This window comes from Erinaceus europaeus, chromosome 9, assembly GCF_950295315.1.
Source record: "Erinaceus europaeus chromosome 9, mEriEur2.1, whole genome shotgun sequence".
In the NCBI taxonomy this organism is placed as follows: Eukaryota; Metazoa; Chordata; class Mammalia; order Eulipotyphla; family Erinaceidae; genus Erinaceus; species Erinaceus europaeus.
The window spans coordinates 47,262,209-47,283,092 of NC_080170.1; the positions used below are offsets into that span (position 1 = coordinate 47,262,209).

Here is a 20,884-nt window from a genome sequence, read left to right on the forward strand (position 1 = left end):
GCCAAGCTGCACATTAAGCTCACGTGAGGCCAAGGCATGGTGTAGATGGAAAACAGATGATACCGTTTTTGCAGTGCTAGGGATTAGCCGCCATTTTTTACAGTAATCAGATATCAGAGACATGTCTTTCGTGAGTGTTTCCTCGAGGATGTCGAACTTTGATGCCTGAGTTGCACAGCAGATGTCATCGGCGTAGATGAACTTCCTTGAAGAAGTTTCTGGGAGGTCATTGATGTAAATATTAAATAGCGTAGGTGGGTTCCCAAAGTAATCCTAGTCTTACCTTGTTTCGTTCTCAGGTGATCATTTTTTGTGGTTTCCTAGTTGATCGGAGAGAGCAAAACCCCCGAGTGCCATATTTCAACTTTAAAGAGCTTTTTCAACCTAGGTGCTGTAGCTAAACAGTAGCCTTGAGCTAAAAATACATGAGTAATGGAGCCTGGCAGTTTTGGTTATCGGCTGTCAAGGCAGTATATAGAAACCTAGTGACCAAGTCCACATTGCAAAGTAATCATTCCATGACAGAATGATCTGCTGGAAAGCCTGTGGGTACTATTAACACAGTGACTTCCCCTCATTCTCTCATCTTCTGATGCGCAGAGGTAATGGAAAGGTCTAGATGACAGTGGGTAGGCTCAGAGATATATTTAGAACTCGCCTGGAGAGGAAGCAATGGAAGAAATAATAAGTGAGAAAAGAAGTCAGTTCTTTTCCACCGGTCACAACCAGAGAATTCTTATATATGAAAGCCTGAAAAGTCTAAAACACATACTCCTTTAAAATGCATAGAGCTGGGTGGTGATGTGCCCAGTAGAGCACACACATCACCATGTATGAGGACTCAGGTTCAAGCCCTCAGTCCCCACCACTAGTGGCAAAGCTTCACAAGCAATGAAACTGTGTGCTGTGGGTCTTTTCTCTCTTTCTGTCTCTCCACCTCTTCCTCCCTCTTTATCTGTCTTTATAAGAGAAAGGAAGAAGAAAAACTGGCCACTTGGATGATGGAGTTGTTGTACCAGGATGGCAAAAATGTTATTATTTTATCTTGAAGATCATAATAGGACTGGGGAAGTGACTCAGCAGCTAGAGTGCACCCCCCATGTGTTATGACCTGGGTTTGAGCCTGGGTGGAAGCAACATCAATGATACCATGTTGTATGCTTTACATTGGTTTGTTCTAGCCCTCCCCCGCCAAGAGAATTGGATCAGTCCAGTTAATTTCGCGGCCCGCTTGGCCCCGCCCCAAGGAACCCTGAGAGAGGGTTCCTGAGTTGAAGAGTTCCCGAGTTGCAGAGTTCCAGAGTAAGAGAGAGTGCTTGCGCCGCCGCAAAGAGACAGCAGAGTTCTGTTTGGTGATTAGTTTGGTTTAGTTTATGAATCGTTGTTCCTGAATAAAGAAATACAGCTTCCCTGCCCAGCCGTTGTCTCCGTGTCTCTGTTACCCGCCCGTGAAGCTAGCCCGGCCAGCTAGAGCCGCCGAATTTTAACAACAATACCAGGATGTCCATGTCTGTTTGTCTGTCTCCCTCTCTCTCTTTAAGATTTTTTAACTTTATTTATTTATTTATTTTTGCCTCCAGGGTTATTGCTGGGCTTGGTGCCTGCACCATGAATCCACTGCTCCTGGAGGCCATTTTTCCCCTTTTATTGTCCTTGGTGTTTTATCATTGTAGTTGTTGTTGTTGTTGTTGTTGTTGTTGGATAGGACAGAGAGAAATGGAGAGAAGAAGGAAAGACAGAGGGAGAGAAAGATAGACACCTGCAAACCTGCTTCACCACTTGCGAAGTGACTCCCCCCCCTGTAGGTGGGGAGCTGGGGTCTCGAACCGGGATCCTTACCCGGGTCCTTGTGTTTGGCAATATGTGTGCTTAACCCGCTGTGTGGGTTAACGCGACCCCCTAAACTTTATTTATTTTGCTAGAACAGAGAGAATGTGAAAGGGAAGGAGAGTTAGAGAGGAAAAGAGAGACAGAGAGACACCTGCAGCACTGCTTCACCACTTGTGACGCTTTCCCCTGTAGGTGGGGACCGAGGGCTTGAACCTGGCTCCTTGTGCATGTTAATACGCACAAGGAACCATGTCTCTCTTCTCTCTAAACTAATGGAAGAAAAAATTCGTTGTAAAGGCCACTTAGTGGTGATGATAAGAATGCTTGAAGCCTCCAACACTACATTAAAAACAAAAAGGAGAAGTTATATAAATGGTTCTGTTATATCAAATAGAGCCATCCTCATATTTAATCAGAGCAAAGTGTAAAAAGAATGCAGGTCCACTTCTACAGAGAGATGACATTTGAGCTCTTTTTATCTTGGAAGTTCATCATATGTTGACCTTGACCTTGCTTATTTTTCGACAAGTGCCTACAGTGAGGTTCTGGCCCCTAGCAGATACTGGAGTCTGAGAAAGAGGTGGACCCTGTCCCCGTGGAGTAACAGCCTGGTCCCCATCTATGAGGGAACTTCACAAATGGTGAAGCAGTGCTGCAGGTGTTTCTCTCTTCCCTTCTGTAGCTCCATCTTCCCTCTCAATTTCTCAGTCACTATCCAAAATCAATAAAGAAAGAGATTATGGAGTACAGTTCTATACCTCACCCATGTTTGTGAGCAGAGTATAAAGTATCTTGAATATTTGTTCAAAATAGTACTGGTAAAAATATAAACAGCAGATATGTTGAAACAGTATACTTTCTGATATATTGGTATTTTATTTGAGAGTATGTCCTTCCTCCATGGCTGGAACACTGGGAGGAATAATTAACAATAATAATAATAATAATAAAATCAAGCTAAAAGCCAGAGAAGAGTTTCATGGCTGCAGACTTGCATGTTAGATAGTATTAATTAAATTGAACTTAATCCAGTACTTGTTGTGGGCTGAGGTTATCCATTCTTTCTGGAGCATGCTCTTGTCACTGTCTCTGCCAGGGTCTTGTGCAAACCCGGAGTCTCAATAGCTGTGGTTGTCTTTTCAAATGAAATTCACTCATCTCCCTCCTAGGCAGAAGAACAACAGCTTCAGTTGTCTTGGACACTGCACTTTTGGACACTAGACTCCTCTGTTCTTTGATTCTCTTGCTATCTGTAGAAACTCCACCTTAAAAAAAAAAAAAAAACCTTAGTTGCACATCTTTTTAAAAACAGAGTCGGAGCTGTTGAAAAGGCAGCTCCTCTTGCCCCATCAGCATTCTCCGGGCGGCAGGTAGCTGGTCCTTCCCTGCCTGCGCAGTGTCTTTGCAAGGACCTTCATCTCATAGAGAAAGCAGCCGCGGAGGATCCCAAACAGCTCCAACACTACAGAGGTGCAAATGCTTGCTCCTGTGTCAGGGCTGCTGATAACCTTTCACATGTGTGTTTCTGTGTTTTAGGAAAAAAGTGCCAGTTCAAATGTAAGACTGAAAACTAATAAAGAAGTTCCGGGATTGGTTCATCAACCCAGAGCAAAGTAAGTTCTAGTTCCTCTTTTCCTTTTGTTGTTTTGAAAGTGAAAAATATTTCCCAAGTGGATTCCATTCTGCTTAGCACATAATCGAGACTCGCAAAGCTGCAGCAATTGAGGCAGAGTGGGGTGGTCTAGGGGACAAAACAGAGGCCCTAAAACAGACCCACCCTGTGTGACAGAATAAACATTTCAGGTCAGTGGAGTTTTAGATCCCTGAAAGGTCAGTATCTTTCCAGGTCTAGGAATCAAACTCATGCAGGCAAGAGTGCACTCAACCACTAAGCCATACTGCTGGCTCCCAATGAGAAATGTCTTTATGACTATGGAGAAAGAAAGAACTTTGAACAAGTCACTAAGGCTGCTAGGACAATGATCAATTAGTGACTGCATTAAAGTCAAGAACTTCTGTTTATCACAATGTACTGGATGAGAGTCAACATCCACAGAATGATTGAATATATCTGCAGCACAGGAAATTAGTAACTCTACAACCCAACAAAGACAACTCATATGAAAACAGGCCAAACACCTGAACAACCAGAGAAGGCTAATACCTATGAAGAAGGACATTTCACAAGAATTTAGAATGCTGGCAATACAAAAGGCTTTTGGCCAGGATGTGGAAGCGTCTATATTCTTGTATAAGTACTGCATGCTAACCGATTGTGCAGCTGGAGTTCGAAGCTTCTATCTTCCTAACCCTGCCAGTGTAGTGAAAACTGATGCAATGATTTTAGAAAGCAATTTGCATTATCTAGTAAAATTGTATGTAGGCATATGGCCCCACTCCTTGTTTATAGATTATAGCTAAAGAAATATATGAAGAGATAAACACTGTACAGATAGCAATTGCCTTTGATCTATGGATAGAGGATGGGGTTTAACTATGACCATTAGTTAAAAAGAAAGGGGGAAATGTTGGTCTGCTTCAAAGACCCCTTCTGTTGCATTGCTTAACTCTGTGGTCTATTTACATAATCATTGTTTTGAGACCCGCACTGGTTTAATCTCCACTGGTTCACGTGCTTTTTCCTTCTCCCCACCCCCTGTCCTACATCTTCTTCTGACCTGACACTTCAGCCTTAGGAGAGTAGGACAGGATTGTGATTAGATAGGACAGGATTGTGATTAGAGAGAGATCAAACTGCATTCCCGCTCAGTAAAGATTGAACTGCGTTCCCAGCTCAGCCATGAGTTCCTGGTCGTCTCTCTCCCGCCCGCGAAGCTAGCCCGGCCTGGGGGGGGGGGGGGGGTAGAGATATCTTCACACCTGTCCTATCAAGGCCCTAAGATGTCCCGTGACCCCATCTTTACAGAGCTTGACCAACAACAGGTAGAAGACACAAAAAGTGTCTGAGCAGTCTGGGCTCCACCCACTCATTCTTCCTGGGCTGTGTTTATATGAACTTTAGATATAACTCTAACAAATGTGACTGTACTGCTTCCAAACACGGGGGAGAAGCAGCAACTGAAGGGAAAAATCAAGGAGGACTGACTTTTAGACAAGAGGGGGGTGAGATGAACTGCCCCCAGGGAGACAGAGAATGAAAACAGTGGGGGCCCTTTGGTACACAGAGGACAGGCTGTGCATCCCAGAAGCCGCTCAACAAGCCTTGAGGAGCCGCTCAACAAGCCTTGAGGACGTCAGGTCACTAAGTAAGGGCTGTGTCATGTTTAGGAGGGACCCTCTGCTACAGAGCTTACAGATTAGAAAGGTCTGCATCCCAGCTGGCTCACATGAGAAATATTTTGACACTTCAAGTAGTGAGGAAGAATTCAGAGGGGGTAGAAAAAAAAAACCCAGCAACTTGAAATGATTTTTCTGTCTAGCTTGAGAAAGAGAGGAAACACCTGCAATATTGCCATCATCCCCGGTTTTGACCTCCAGTGAAAGATCACTGGTTCCTGGCAGAGGACCATGACCTTAGTACAGTGACCATATTAAGTTGGCCAGAAGTTCCATGCTAAGTGTGACCATGTGTGACCACTGTGAAGGTTGGCTGTTGGTATCGGGTGTTTGCATTGTTTTCCTTCTGTACTTCCAAACTCTAACTCTTGATTTCACACACAAGACATTTGATCTCATTTGAGCCCCATTATCTGTCATAAGGGACAGAGAGACTCGGGGGGGGGGGGTCCCTGAGCCCCTATTGGCAACTCCTGAAGGACGAGGCAGCATGATTGTTGGGTAGGGAAGAATGGTCAGGGGTACTTCTTACCTCATAGACTCTGGGGAGGGGCTGTTCTGGAACCACAGCCACCACAACCTGTGCATGAAATAGTCACGTTTCGGGAGTCGGGAGGTGGCACAGTGGGTTAAGGGCACATGGTGCAAAGCGCAAGGACCAGCCTAAGGATCCCGGTTTGAGCCCCCGGCTCCCAACATACAGGAGAGTCACTTCACAGTCGGGGAAGCAGGTCTGCAGGTGTCTATCTTTCTCTCCCCCCTCTCTGTCTTTCCCTCTTCTCTCCATTTCTCTCTGTCCTATCCAACAACATCAATAACCACAACAATGTTAAACAACAAGGGCAACAAAAGGGAAAATAAATAAATAAATAAATAGTCACATTTCATGGGGAAAACTGGGAGTTTTTGGACTCTCTGCAGCCCTCTGAGTCTACTGAGAACTCCACAACCACTTGCAAGGAAAACTAAAGCATCAGATCCATCACCTCTCAGCCCTGTCCTCTACACACCAGTCCCCTCTGTGACTCTTCTCTGTCCTCCTTGCCTTCTCATGTCACCACCACCCGCTCCCTCTGCTGGTGACACAGGTGACAGGGGGTACAGGCACTCCTCCTTGCTCACTCTTCCCCATTCACTCCCACATCCGGGGTGGGGCTTCACCTCCAGAGAGGTCTCCGCAGGTGCAAGAAGGGTTGGGGGTGATGTCAGGCTCATCTGCTGCCAGTCCCTTTAAATCACAGGGACAGGAGACAAGTGTGGCCCACACTGGCAGGGTCATTGGAGTGACATTTATGTCTGATATGACTGCAGATTATTTTAAGGGGGAAAATGTAGAGTAAGCATCTGCTCCTTGGGGGTAGAAGATAGCTTAATGATTATGCAAAATAGACTGTCAAGCTTAAGGCTTCAGGGTCCCAGGTTCAATCCCATAAGCCTGAGCTGAGCAGTGCTCTGGTGGGGGTGGGGGGAAGCACCTGCTCCCAAGGTTAGGGCCTTGGCATTTGTTGAGTGATGGATTCAGGCCTCAGAACATGGAAGTTTGCCCTCAACCACTCTTTGTCTTCCAGCATGCACATCTCAGAGAGCCAACAAGAATTCTTCAGGATGCTGGATGAAAAGATTGAAAAGGTAAGATAGGAAATAGATTCCTTGTGCGAAAGGAAATGGAATAGAATTCTGGTTTCCATGTTGCAGAGCTGCTCTTGTAGGGGGAGGAGGTAGAGATTTAAAACAACCCTGCTCCCACCCCACTCCAAAAATGATGGGCTGGACAGTGACACACCCAGTTAAGCATACACTTTACCATGCACAAGGGCCCAAGTTCAATCCCCCCCCCCCCCAGGCTCTACCTACAGAGGGTAAGCTTCATGAGCAGTGAACTGTTGTAGGTGTCTCTCTGTCTCATTCCCTCTCCCTATTCTCTCTCAACTTCTCACTATCCTCCCACAAAAAAAAAAAAAAAAAAGTCAAAGGGAGCAGGGAATTCATCATTAAGGCACTGAGGCCCAGCGATACCCCTTGTGGCAATAATTAAAATGTTTGGGTTTTTTTATTATTATTATTTAAAAAACAGACTGTGGCCATGAGAATGTGTCCTGGGCATCCAGGATGCTAGGTGGCCATCAGTGAGGGCTGTGTACAGTGTCAGGGCCAAGGGGGAGCCTTTGCCTAGAGATGGGAAACCATCTGCAAGAAGGCCACACTGACCCCACATGCAAACAACGTGTCCTGAGAGCCTTCCAGGATGTAGCAGGTGCTGCTGGTGCCTGACACTGCTTTGCCTGACTGTTGCAGCCAGAACCTTTCTCAGAAAAGGAACTGTCTTGAGTATTTCTCTCTGGATTCCTAAGTTGTATAGATCATATGATGGAGGTCTTCAATTGATTTGTATTTCAGCAGTCAACTCACCCCACTGAGCTGGGTCCCCTACATGAATAATCAATCATGTTTTCTAATGCTAACTATTTAAAAACCAGCACATCTTAACAGCATGAAGTCGAGAGATGGGCAGTGAATTGAAATGGCAGTTTAGTCGAATGTGCTCTGACTGTTCCTGTCTATTTAAGAGCATAAATTTATTTTTATTTTTAGTGAAATTGGCTAGTGCATGACTTTTCAGGCTGGAATGTTCGTCTAGGAGTAATTACCAAGTTTCACATATTGGTTCTAAAGCTGTTTGACTTCTGATAGTATTTTGTTTTTAGTAAAGAGAAGCATAGAAAGAAATATGTTGTTCCCACAACAACGGTGAAAATCTTTTCTTTCTCTGTCTGGATTTCTCTTCCTTCTGCTAGCTTTTTGACAATGGAACAATCTGGCTGGTAGTCAGAGGTCACCTGTAAAAAACAAAAGACAGCTTTTAAATTCTCTCTTTAAACAACATTTATATGCTCTGACACGGCATTGAAGATGAACTGGCACAAGCCAGAAAGGACAGAGGATAGCAGTGTCACCCAGGCAGGGGAAGGAAGAAGTAGATGGACTCTTCAGCCTGTCTGTCAGTCAGCAAACAAGAGCCTGCTTAAACACTTCAGCAAAGCAGCCGAATCTCCTGACCCCTGCAACCTTCCTGATGTGTTCTCAGTTGATATAAACTTTATTGGGTCTTCAAGAAAAGAATATAGACGGTGGAGCTGACCACAGAACCCACATGGAGCAGGGGTATGGTTGGAGAGACCTGGGGTCTCAAGAGTCTGCCCTTGAATGTCCCTGTGTTCTTGAAACACCCCTTCCTTGTCTGCTTTTACTGGAGTCTCCACTCCTCCACGGTGTGGGGGGCCTCAAAGGGAGGGGGGTCACTGCTGTCTATAGCTCTCAGTGTATCCTTCACACAAGTGTGGGATTGTATCTGAGCATGGAGAGTGTCCTGACAAAGATGTCATTCTGTGGTTCCTTGGAGGGGAAGGGTGGGATCCCGCTGAGAAAGGGGCTGTATGCCTTGCTTCCTGTCTTTTCACAGCTCAGTGCTCCCAGAGTGTAATGAGTTGTGAAATCATATTGGAGGGGAGATCCCCACCAACATAGTTCTCCAGGCTTCCCTTTTCAGACCAGTGCTGGGGGACCCAGCAGAAGCCCCTTCCCCTCTGTGGTTTTGATTCCCAAGTTTTCCATCCCTGGAATATTTGTTTCTCAGAGCTACAGACAACTGAGAATGAACATTGTTGGGCTCTAAGTAGGGAAACTGAGACACAGAAGGGGAGTTTGATCCAGCTCCCAGAGGTGGGCAGACTGAGATCCAGGAAATGTGACCAATTGCTAAAGCACAGAAGGCGCAACAAAGAAACAACTATGTCAACATTCTTTTTAAAGTTTTGGTGCTTTTAGGACCAAGTTCCAATTATGTAGGAAATTCAGAGGAGGGGGGGAGCTCTTGTTATTTTTATTGTATTTATTTTTGCCTGGTGGGATCTCTGCCTATGTGATTCCACTGTTCCCAGAGGACTCTTTTTCCTTTTAATTTCAGACAGAGGGGGAATTAGAGAGAGAGAAAGACACCACAGCACTGCTCCACCATTCGTGGAGTTCCCCTCAGTGCTGCCTGTGGTGCTTTCAAATGGTACCAGGGACTCTAGCTGGGGTCCTTGCACATGTTAAGGTGTCCTGTTCACCAGGTGAGTAACCTCCCAGCCCCCCTGGAAGATTCTGTTTTTTGTTTTTTTTCCCTCCAGGGTTATTGCTGGGCTCGGTGCCTGCACCATGAATCCACCGCTCCTGGAGGCCATTTTGCCCCCTTTTTGTTGCCCTAGTTGTTGCAGCCTCGTTGCGGTTATTATTGCCATTGTTGACGTTACTTTGTTGTTGGATAGGACAGAGAGAAATGGAGAAAGGAGGGGGAAGAAAGATAGACACCTGCAGACCTGCTTCACCGCCCGTGAAGCGACTCCCCTGCAGGTGGGGAGCCGGGGGCTCGAACCGGGATCCTTACGCCGGTCCCTGCGCTCAGCGCCACGTGCGCTTAACCCACTGCGCCACCGCCCGACCCCCAGAAGATTCTGTTTTTAAAGACATGCTATCCCTGCCCCCAAAATTGAAAGGTGTGTGTATTTAAAAACAAGTCTAAAGATGCTCCTGGGAATAAGACCTGACTGTTGACAAAGTTCTTTCTCTGACACTGTAACACAGGTAGACCACGTATTCTATCTCTGTCCTATCTGTGAGAGGCTCCAGGGTTCTTTAAGAAGCCCATTAGTCTGACATGCACCACCCAGCTAGGTGAGATATGCAGGGGGGGCCATTATGCATTCCTCCAGTGTATTAACCACTGGAGAGAAGGTGAGATACATTAACAAGTAACACTGTAAGGAACCTGCCTGGGAGTCTAATGAATGAAAAGCACCTTTGCTTTTCCTATGCAGCCCATCATTCCAAACAAGGGTCTGGTGGGTTATGCATAGTCAACAAATTCCTGTTTAATTCCGAGTAAATTAAAGGTAAGACAGCCTTGGATTATATTCCCTTCCCTTTCCCCCTGAAGCTACAAATTCTAGACATGGAGATAAAGCTGAAAGTGGCTCATGTTTAATACCTTTCAGTTTCAGTCATTCATGAGAAATCAGTCTTCTGAATAATGGATAAAGTTGAGAGCCTTGTAAGCCCATAGAATGAGTTCTTGCTAATACAAAGTAAGGACTTGTCTGGGGTTTGGTCGGGCTTCCATGCCATGAGGTAAATACAGTTTATAAACCAGCCAACACATTAGGACTTAACCATCCTGTCTGTCTGTCATCAGTGGTGAAGCCACAAGGAGACATATGTGGATAGAGTAACTATCTCAGGCCCTGCTTGAAATTTCTTTCTTTTTTTTTTTTTTCCTCCAGTGTTATCGTTGGGACTTGGTAACGGCACTACGAATCCACTGTTCCTGGCAGCCTCTTTCTTTCTTTCTTTCTTTCTTTCTTTCTTTCTTTCTTTCTTTCTTTTTTTTTCCTCCAGTGTTATCGCTGGGACTTGGTAATGGCACTATGAATCCACTGCTCCTGGCAGCCTCTTTCTTTCTTTCTTTCTTTCTTTCTTTCTTTCTTTCTTTCTTTATTTATTTCATTTATTTATTTATTTCATTTCTTTCTTTCTTTTTTAGTTTTTTATTTTCCCTTTTGTTGCCCTTGTTGTTTTTCATTATTTTTGTAGTTATTATTGTTGTTGTTATTGATGTTGTTGTTAGATAGGACAGTAATAAATGGAGAGGAGGGGGAAGACAGAGAAGGCAGGAAGAAAGATAGACACCTGCAAACCTGCTTCACCACCTGTGAAGAGACTCCCTGCAGGTGGGGAGCCGGGGGCTCGAACCGGGATCCTTAAGCCAGTCCCTGCACTTTGTGCCATGTGCGCTTAACCCACTGTGCTACTGCCAGACTCCCTCTTTCTTTTTATCGGATAAGACAGAAAGAAATTAAAAGGAGAGTGGTCCAGGGGGTGGTGTAGCGATAGAGCTTTGGACTCTCAAGCAGGAGGTCCTGAGTTTGTTCCCTGGCAGCACATGTGCCAGAATGATGTCTGGTTCTTTCTCTCTCTTCCTGTCTTTCTCATTAATAAATAAATAAATAAAATCTTAAAAAAGAAAGAAAGAAATTGAAAGGAGAGAGGGAGATAGGAAGGGAGATAGACACCTGCAGACCTGCTTCGCTGCTTGTGAAACAATCCCCCTTCTGCAGGTGGGGAGCTGGGATCTCGAACCTAGATCCTTGTGCTTAGTATTATGTGGGCTTAACTGGCTGTTAAGCCCCCTGGAATTCCTCATTCATGTTAATTCTTTTCTCTCCCCTCTGCCAACCCCCCAAGGGTCGAGATTACTGTTCGGAAGAAGAGGATATCACATAGCACCAAGTCTACCACTCAAACCCGGAGCTACTACTGTGTAAATAGATGACACCCCAGTTGAAATCTTTGCCAAGGTCGGTTCTCGTCAACGAACAGCACTGTCACAGAAAGAAGATCGTTTCATAGTGTATGCCCCATTCAATTACAGTGTTTCTTAATGAACTTGCAAAGGAATAATGCTAGAAACAAACAACAAACCGTTCTCGAACTTTTTTTGTTGCTGCTACATAAAACTCGTTGCGACTTTTCAATTCTCTTGTGCCCCGGTATGCAGCAGAAGCCTGCGGTCTCACCTGAAAGATACTGTTGGTTTTACAGAACTTATTTTCGATAAGATAAGGTAGTGGTGAACTCAGATATCAGACTTCCATTCTAGACTGGTTCCACTTCTAAGACCACCCTCCCTGCTTCCCTCCTCCCTCTGTCCCCTGAGCATCCAGAGCCTGGCTTCTCACTGGCCAGGCTGAGCTTTGCAGAGGGGACGGCTGCCTGGCGAGTCTTGTTTCTCTACTGAGAAGACAGAGAGAAGCTCTTGTCCACACCAGGCCTGCTGTCACCTGACTCCTGGAAGTGACACAGGCCTGGGCAGCAGGTGGCTTCCCCTCATAGGTCTCTTAATGAAGATTGAGCTTGCAACTTTGGCTTTTGCTCAGATGCAAATGGAAGTGTGATCACAATCATTGCCCTACTTTTTTTTTTTCTAAGGAAATAAACATTTTACTGTTTTTATGTATCCTTGTCTTCTCCCATTCATCCAGTTCAGTGTCTAACCATGAGCCTGGGTGTGGAAGAGAAGCCCTCCTCCCAGAGGATGACCAGGCCTTCCTCTAGTGATCTCCCCAGCGTGAGCAGCGGCTGTGAGCTGTCAGAAGAGATGAGAGGAATCCTCCTGGCACTCAGGAGGGCCTCACCCCAGCCTGCTGCCTTTCCTTTCATGAGCAAATAAGCCATCTCTCTCAGTCCTGGTGCCCTCTCCCCTCTCAGTGATGCTGTTTGGAGATGCAGAAGCCAAAGTCCCAGGTAGTGGTGGGGAATGTCAGCTGTGGCTTTGGTAGAGTTTATTTTTCCATATTATTCTATGAAGAGAAGCTTCTCTTCCTAGAGACAAAAAAAAAAAAAAGTAATATTTTTAACAAATGTTGTCACAAGTAAATAGCAACGAATTTGTATTTTTTTAATGCGTCTGATAGCTTTGACGAGTGTTCTCTTTGGGACTTCAGGGTGGGGAGAGTACCTTGTTTGGGGCCACACCGGCTGTCCAGGTTTTGGGGTGTCTCATAAAGATTCAGACGGGCTTTGTCAATGTCTTGTGGGCTGTGGAGGTGAAGGGCCTGAGGACACACTGCAGTAGAGAGTTGACAAGTGCAGCTGCATTCACAGCTCAGTTGCCTCCAAGGATTCCGGGAAGGTGACTTCTCTTTGCTGAAAAAGATGAGCCTTGATGATCAGATCCATTCAGGGCACTGGCAAACCCCTTGGTACTGGTGAATTTCCTCACCTGTCTCCTTTCAGACCTGGATTCCATGGGGAAGGGACAGAAACTCTGTCAAGGGCTATAGAAAAATGTACTAAAAGGTTCCCAACAAAACTCTTCGTTCTTTCAGCCAGCAGCAGCTATTTCAAAGGGCAGCTGTGATTGTTACATAAATAGAGACTCAGCCAACATGCAAGGCTTTTTATCCTACTTCTAGCAGAAAAATGCAGGCAGAGTCAAGTTGCCATGGGTTCTTTAAGTTCCCTCTCATTTGGGGGGGGGGGGAGGTAGGGGTCAAGGAACAAGGGTTAGAAATAGCTTTCCTTCCCTTCTCTGTAAAGGAAGTGCTGAACCCCACCTCCAGCTTGGAGACTGTCTGTTGGGACGTGGGTGACACTGGCCTGGGATTTCTTGTACTTATTGGGTACAAATGAAGACAACACTGGTATCTTCCATCTGACTTCCCAGAAAGCTCTACTCCTCCCACAATGAAACATGCTCATCTCTCCTCCTAATTGTCCCTCGGGTCACTGTGACCTAATACCCATGCACACACAGCAACATGTCTTTTGGGAAGCTGCCTTTGGAGTGTTTAATAAAACCAGGAAACCAGTGGCCTTTCACCTGTCCTTCCTCCAACCCTGTGTATAATGCTGGCCAGCGTTGGAGTGTGCAAGCAAGTTCCGTCCGCAAGCATGAGGTAGATCAGAGTAGTGGCTGAGCAGGTTGGCATAAATGTATCATGTGAACAACACTCAAAACTGTTTTCTGTTTGTTGGTTTTAACCATAAAATCATCAAATGATTTGCATTTGTATTTTCCATGCCTCCTGACAGAGTTGAAAGGGAAAAAAAATGTAACTTGCTTGTTGTTCCCTTGTATGTCTGCACATTAAACAGATTTATTTCAGATGCAAAGGAAAGAGCTGAGCTAGTGTTTTGCTAGGAGTGATCTCTGAGGACTCAGAGAGATGGAAGGAGGGAGAGAAGGAAATGGTCTGGTGACTAGAGGTAGAAGATGGTGGGGGGGTTAGGATGGACAGAGAAAGAAACAATAACAGAGAAGGCTGATGGAATCTTGTTGGATGGTTGAATGCAAGCAACAGTCCAGCTATAGGGTGGGGCCTCAGTGCACAGGACTTAACAGCTGGACCGCCACAGCCTTCTGTGCTTCCAGCTGGGCCTGTCAAAATGCAGTTGTGTGTGCAGCCTTGGGCCGGCCAGTGCTCAGGCTGGAGTTCCACTGTCATAACCCAAGGCCACGCATGTGAGTGACAGAGAACCTCCAAAAAGCTGATTTCTCTTGACCCCAGGCTGGAGCTCAGAGGGAGTGTGGTTTATTTCCTAATAATGAAAGTCCACAGCACAGAGATGAGAAAACTAGGCCAGTCCTCAGAAACAGGCTGCTGGTCCACAGGTCTCTCATCTGTAGAGCCTTGGGCCAAGGCAGACTTGAATGACCCAGGTCAGAGGTGAACTGACAGAGGAGAACCCTGTGTTCCTTCCTTCTTTGCACTGGCACCAGCTGCCCTTCGAGTGTCAGGGCTGAAACTGCCACGTGTGCCTCCTGAGGGCCCTGGTACCAGGCTATATGCAGATGTATTCACTCTGGTTTGAGTTGTACTTCAAATCCTTCCAATCACATCAACACTTATTTCTTAGGACCAGACATTCTCATAGGCCTGTTAAAAGCAAGGCTTATACATACTCTTGGAAATTTTGCCTCAAAAAAAAAAAAAACCTGTGGAGAAGGTAGTTCTATTGACTGCACTCCTGCTTAGACTTTGGTAGGATTCCCAGGAGCATGGACTCTTTACCTCAGTTTGGGCTGAAAAGATAGCACTAGAAGCACAAGACTTGCTTGTCTGAGGCCTTGGGTTTGATCCCCGGAACCGCTATATTGCCAAAACTAGATAGTACTCTGTTCTCTCTCAACCTCTCATAAAAATAGATGGTTTTTTTCTTGTTTTTTTTTTAATCTGCCTTTCACACTCTTTTCCCTCTGAAAGGCATTTTCAGAACTTTATTTCTTAGAGCCTCTCAGAAGTTAAAACTTTGGTTAAGTTGCTCAGCCCCCCAGTGGGAAATAAGGCTGTTCAGGGTGAGGGAGTATGTATTGACTGAAGGACGTAATGAAGAGGTGCTTTCCAGCAAGCTCTGTGGTTCTCAACATCTCTGTGGTTTCTGGACTCCCTGAGTTTATGTGAAGCTGGGAGGTCGTGGGCTTCCACACCACAAAATCCCTGCAAAGAACCTTTGGAATCTCATGAATGAGGTCTATAAACTGCCTCTTCTGATGAATGGACCTATTTTTGCAAAAAGGAGAAAGAAAGTAAAGAAAAAAAAAAAAGGCCTTGACTTGAGTTGCCTTTTGTATGTCTCTGGAAAAGGGTCAGAACACAGTGGCAGAAAGTGAGGCTGTGGGTGGAAAAATTTGCTTTTGTGACAAGCCTTGGGTTTCAGCTGGCATTGCCACATGTTTTTCAAGAGACTCTAGTACCTTGGCTGGAATCAAATCTAATCTTGGGGAAAGAGGAAAGGAAACTGCCCATTATGATCCTACTCACTGAGTGCCAGAGGTTGCTGGACTTTTAATCATTGTCTTGTGCCGCACTCACTTCTTAAAGGAACTCTTTGTCTGTTCACCTCATTGCAGCCATGTCGGGGTGTGTCGTCTCTCCAGCATCATTGCCCATGGTGAGGGAAAGAAAAATGCCATTAAAATAGACCCCACCTTTTCTTTCTTTCTTTTTTTTTTTTTATGATCACTCTGCCCTTTGCAACACTGTGAAAACAACCCTTTGGGAGGACTTGCCTTCTACAACCCTCCTTTGGCTCATCACCAGCTTGGTCTCCACATGGGGAGTATTGTACCTGGGCCTCCCATGTCTGATGAGCTCCACCAGCCAAGGGGACCACAAGACCCAGAAGGAAGTGCTTGTCCCATCCCCTTGGACTCCTTTCCATGTCTGGAGAAGAAATAGGGAACAATGTGGGTGAGTGCCAGTGAGCGCCAGACTTCCTCCCACAGGGGTTATGTCCTCATCTGTGGATGAGGACAGTGAAGGGTGAAAGAATCTGATCTCCAAAGGGGAAAGATGATGGTTGGTGCCTGTCCTGCCCGCCCACACCCGAACTCTTGTGAGGCATGGGCTTGATATAACTCTTAGATCTTTGGACCCAAGACCTGACACTCAAGGTGAATCTCTTTTGAGGCCTGACCCGTTTGGGATGGTCATGCGTGACTTGAGTTATTATTTAAATCACCTGTTCCTAGGACAGCAGACACCTCCCCTCGCCCCAATTTCTCTCTGCTTCTCTGGAGACAGCCCTGTCTCCACCGCAGCTATTCCAGTGCTTGAGGGAGTCCACCCCTGCCCTCACTTAGCTTGAGAGAGTAGCTTTCTACTTGTAGAAAGGGGACACTCTGGGTTTCCTTTGCAAACTCGCCTGCCTCTTTCTAACCTGGCAGCTGTCAGATTCCTTCCAGGTGATGCATGACACAACACTTGTCTCTTGGGAGCCAGAGAAATTGCTTAATTCAGAGAGATTCAGCCCTGAGCTGAAGGCCCTATGTTAATTTTGTCTGCCCTCCCCTGAACTCTCTTCTGCCCTCCCCAGTGATTATTTTTAGCTCAAGACTTTGAACTTAACTGAGTAAGGATTAGAGGCAGTACAAAGAGCACCGTGAACTCAGCCAGAGCTGCCTTATGAATCTTGAGAGCCCTGGAGGGCTTGGTTCTAGACCCAGAAACTGTGAATCAGGCCCTGGGTTCCAGATGTCAGCCCACATCTTCGGGGACTATGGCCTGCAACAGTCAAGGTGCATTTCAGCACAGATTTCAAGCCAGCATTTGTGCTTGAAGCAAAATGTAAGCTCATCCCAGAAAAGCATTTTTGTATTTGTTTCCCTGGAACAGAACCAGACAAACCCCTTTTTAGGACTCTAAATCTGGATTTATTTCTTTAATACACACACAAACACAAACACACACACACACACACACACACACTACATGGCAAACAGAAATACATCTACTTTACCACTCAAGGAAGTCCTATATTTGCCTTTCTGTAATCTCAGAAGTCATGTCTAAAGAAGTGTTAGTATAATTCCCAAGCAGGAAATGCTTGTGTTAGTTCTGAGGCAAGTCTGCATTGAACTTAAGTGGCTGACTTTTGAGTTCTACTGAAGCCAGGCCTTGTATCCCTCACCCCCAACCCAGTGCCCTGCCTGCAACTCCTTTGAGCTTTGAGCCTCCAGCCTGGGCACTAGGGCTGCACCTTTCCACCATCAGTAGGAACCGCATCCCTGGGCTCAACCAGGACTGCCCACAACTCTTCCCAAATTCTCCCCTGTTCCCCGTGGCCTTGATGCTGCCATTCTCTGCAACACGGGTTCCAACTGCAGCATATGCCTCTGGGGTGTTTGTGGGGGCAAATCCAGAGGTAGCAACTTTAACATGGTCCCCTGGGGAGCCATAGACTTGTCCACCCAGCAGGCCATGTCTGACACCCACCCTGAAGGTACCCATCATTGGGGCGGTGACGGGGCGGGGGTGGCCTGGGAAAGGGCCACTGCAGGGGTTCTGGGGTGCCTATGGGAGTCTGCTAGCCTGATTTTGGAAATGGGAGTTTCCAAATGAGATGACAGCCCAGCCCCAGTTTGTCAGGGGATGGTGCGAAGGGCCTTCCAGGTGGAGGACACCTCAGGAGCTGTCAGGGATGGGGGAGGGAAGAGCAGTAGGTAGAGCTAAGGCAGTCCTGACCTCCCAGAGGGTCCCCACATCCCTCAAGTATGAGACACAAGGAAAGATAGAGTCCCTGCCCTCTGATGCTGAGGTCCCAATGAGGTCTCCCAAAGAGATAGGTGTGGGCCCCGTGCATGTGCGCAGCTGCTGCTGGCATGATGTGGCCCATGTGTCCCGCCCATGCTCCTCTGATTCCTGGGCTTACAGTTGTACCACTTTTGCTGTAGAGACAGACTGAGTTGACCTGGGTCATCCTGACCTCGGGTCCATCCCCCAACCTAAAAATATGTCCTAGGAGCCAGTGGTCTGGCGTCTGAGATGAGAGTGCGCCCCAAGATGAACCCCAGATGGGGCAAGGGCCTCCCCCCACACCAGTGCCTCTCCCTGGGTGAGGTCACACCTGTCACCAAGCCCCACTATATGCACTGTACACCTGTGTCCTGACAGAGAAAGGAGATGCTTAATACAAATAAGCCTTTTTTTTTTTTTTTAAAGCAGAGACAAATCGTGCAAGTGGGAAATACTCAACAGCCTTGACAGCAGTCCTTCAAATCTCCCATTCAGCACTCAGAGCACTGGTTTTAGCTTTGATTTTTTTCACTTCCCCTCCTGGAGATATCACTATGCAGCTTTAAAAGGAAAGGAGAAAGAACCCGGTGCATGACAATGCTAGCTGTGAGCCGGCATGGTTCTAAAGCTAAAGAAAAGGCTCCGAGAGATGGCAGCTGCCCTGAGACCTCAGAAGAATCAGGCTGAAGGTAGTTTTCCTATCAGAGAGACTGTCCAAAAGGGTCCTCACCATTCCTTGCGGTGCCCTCTGCCAGACCTCCACATCTGCCTGTTCCCCCCCCCCCCGCCAGGTGTAGCCTAGAATATCCAACAGCAGTGTAAGCCTTCTGCAGTCTTGGAAAGAGTTCAGCTCTGACATCTGCCCCTGTGTGTGGCCATGAAGTATGAACATTCGTGTCGTGGGGCACCCTCTCCCTGATGACTGCTCTTGTCCAACCACCACCACCCCCCCCACTCAGTTCCTCACCACCACCAGGAGGAGGTGCCGGAGCTCTGCGAGTTGTGAAGCTGGGAACTTGCCCTCCTTGGTTTACCCAGGAGTAAGACCTCGGTCAGGTCTGCAGGGACTCTGGGAGTTGCTTTCCCGAGCAACCGCAAAGGTTCTTCAGGAGGGGAGACCTGGTCCCAGACACCCTCCTCCTTCATGCTTTGCCTACACCTGGGTCCTGTAAGGCATTAGGCACCTGTCAGCAGAAACCAGTTCTCCATAAGTTCAAAGCATCTGTCCTTACACTCCAGCGCCAACACAGTGGGCACATAAATATAACTACATAATGCACTGATATACATATACATAACACACACACACACACACACACACACACACACACACACACATATATATATATGGTACTAGGTTCTAGAAACTGATGTTCTGGTGTTTTTCTCCAAACTCTTGGGCACAACCCACCTTGATGGTTCCTTTCCCAAGTCATTGTGCTGTCATTCATCCTAGGAGATAAGCAGGTTGTCAGTCAGACCCCCAGGGGGGTTTCTAGCCTGGGAGATGAACACTCAAGGGTCATGGGTCAAAGTCAATATCAGTTCCCCCAAAGTCCACCCAGCAGAGCTACACCTCCCCTCCCCCATGGCTGCAGGTGCTCAGAAGAGAAGGCACCTGCCCAGACCCAGTGATGGGGATTCCCTTCCCATCACTGGACCTGCAGTAAAGGACATTTGGCAGTCCCCCAGCTATCCTGTCATAAGAGGTCTTTGAACCCCCAAAGTGCCGCCACAATGTTGCCCCACCCACAAAGTGACCAGTGGGGTCAGTTTGCCTGACTATTCATTTTGGTTTGAGCACCAAATGTACCAATGATTCTGTTCCGTTTGGCAGAGGGTCTGAGAAAGTGTACAGGTCTAATGATACCTACATATTTATACATGTGTATTTTTGTTTATTGTTACATTTTGACATGGGACTTTCTATTAAATGATTTTTAACAGTTGACCTGGCTTCCTGGTTTGTTTGTTGTTGTTTTTAATATTTTCCTTTGTTTCTGGTATGGCGGGGATGTATTATAAAGGCCTGTGAAAGAGGAGGTGTTGTTACCCTGCTTTACCCTCTCTCTCTGCTCCCTTGTAATCTATATAGATGGGCTTCTCCTTGCAGTTGCAGCACTCTGGATGCTTCTTCGGGGTGGGTGTGGCAGCCAGCTTGCACATGAAGAAGCCGAGGAGTTTGGGAATCGCTGTCACCCAGGCCTTTCAAGGAGGAGCAGCCACCCTGGGGTGGGATTTCAATCACTTGCCTCCTTACTGGGCATCACTGCTGTGGTCTTCTCTGGTTCCCTGACATGCCCCTGGTCCTAGTGGTTCCCTGACTCATCAGGGGCACTAAAGAACCAGTGAACAGCCAATGCACAGACAGCCCAACTACTAACCCAGGATCCAGAAGTGGTAGAACAACTTCCCCAGTCTTTGTGCTTCTCCAAAGCTGTCCTATCAATGACAACCCCGGATTGGAGCCCTCAGGCACATCGGTTGCTTGTGTTCTGACTGGAATCCCAATGGGGCCTCTGTGTCAGTGCCAGACAAAAGCAGCTTTTTGGTTGTGGGTCGGGAGGTATGGGGAGGTGGGAAGGAGAGATCCCTTTCCTTCTCCATGAAAATCCAATTCCTAGACAAAGGTTTATCTATTCGATCACTCACTCAGCTCCCAGGCCTTTGCCCAGAAGAAGGCAGGAAGGTTTAAATTAAATCACCTTCACCCCCTTTGTCTGGCAGAGACTCTGGTCTTTGTGTGGATGGAGAGGTATCCTGGTGCCAAGGGCACTTAGGCTCTTGCCTCAGATCACAGACGGGATATATTTTTTTTAGTGACTTAATATTGACAAATAAAATTATGACAAGAGCATAATTCCACACCAGTCTTACCATCAGAGTCCTGTGTCCCCATTTCTTCTATTGGAAACTGCAGTGTTTCTCCCAAGGTCGCAGATATGGGTTGACTATCAATAACTATCTATATTTATATACATCTGCCTCTTTTTCTATGGACCTGCCTTCTTTTCCTTTCTAAATCACACCTACACCTGTTACTACTTCCAAATGGCCTTACTTTTTTCCCTTTTGTCTCTCTGGGTCATGAAAGAGCTGAAGTTTAGTGCCCTCTGGCCACCTTCCCTAACATTTCTCCTTCTCTG

At 46.6% G+C, this 20,884-nt stretch overlaps 1 protein-coding gene across 1 annotated transcript in view; it reads left to right on the plus strand.

Annotated features, from left to right (window-relative positions):
* The window catches only part of C9H1orf21 (chromosome 9 C1orf21 homolog), a 174,982-nt gene extending 155,295 nt beyond the window's left edge, over positions 1-19,687 (plus strand). Inside the window, exons 4-6 of the mRNA XM_060197823.1 lie at positions 3,367-3,443; positions 6,696-6,756; positions 11,407-19,687. Coding sequence (XP_060053806.1) covers positions 3,367-3,443; positions 6,696-6,756; positions 11,407-11,445 — 177 coding nt within the window. The 3' untranslated portion in view covers positions 11,446-19,687. The remainder of the gene's footprint in view (positions 1-3,366; positions 3,444-6,695; positions 6,757-11,406) is intronic.
* The last annotated feature ends 1,197 nt before the right edge of the window (positions 19,688-20,884 follow it).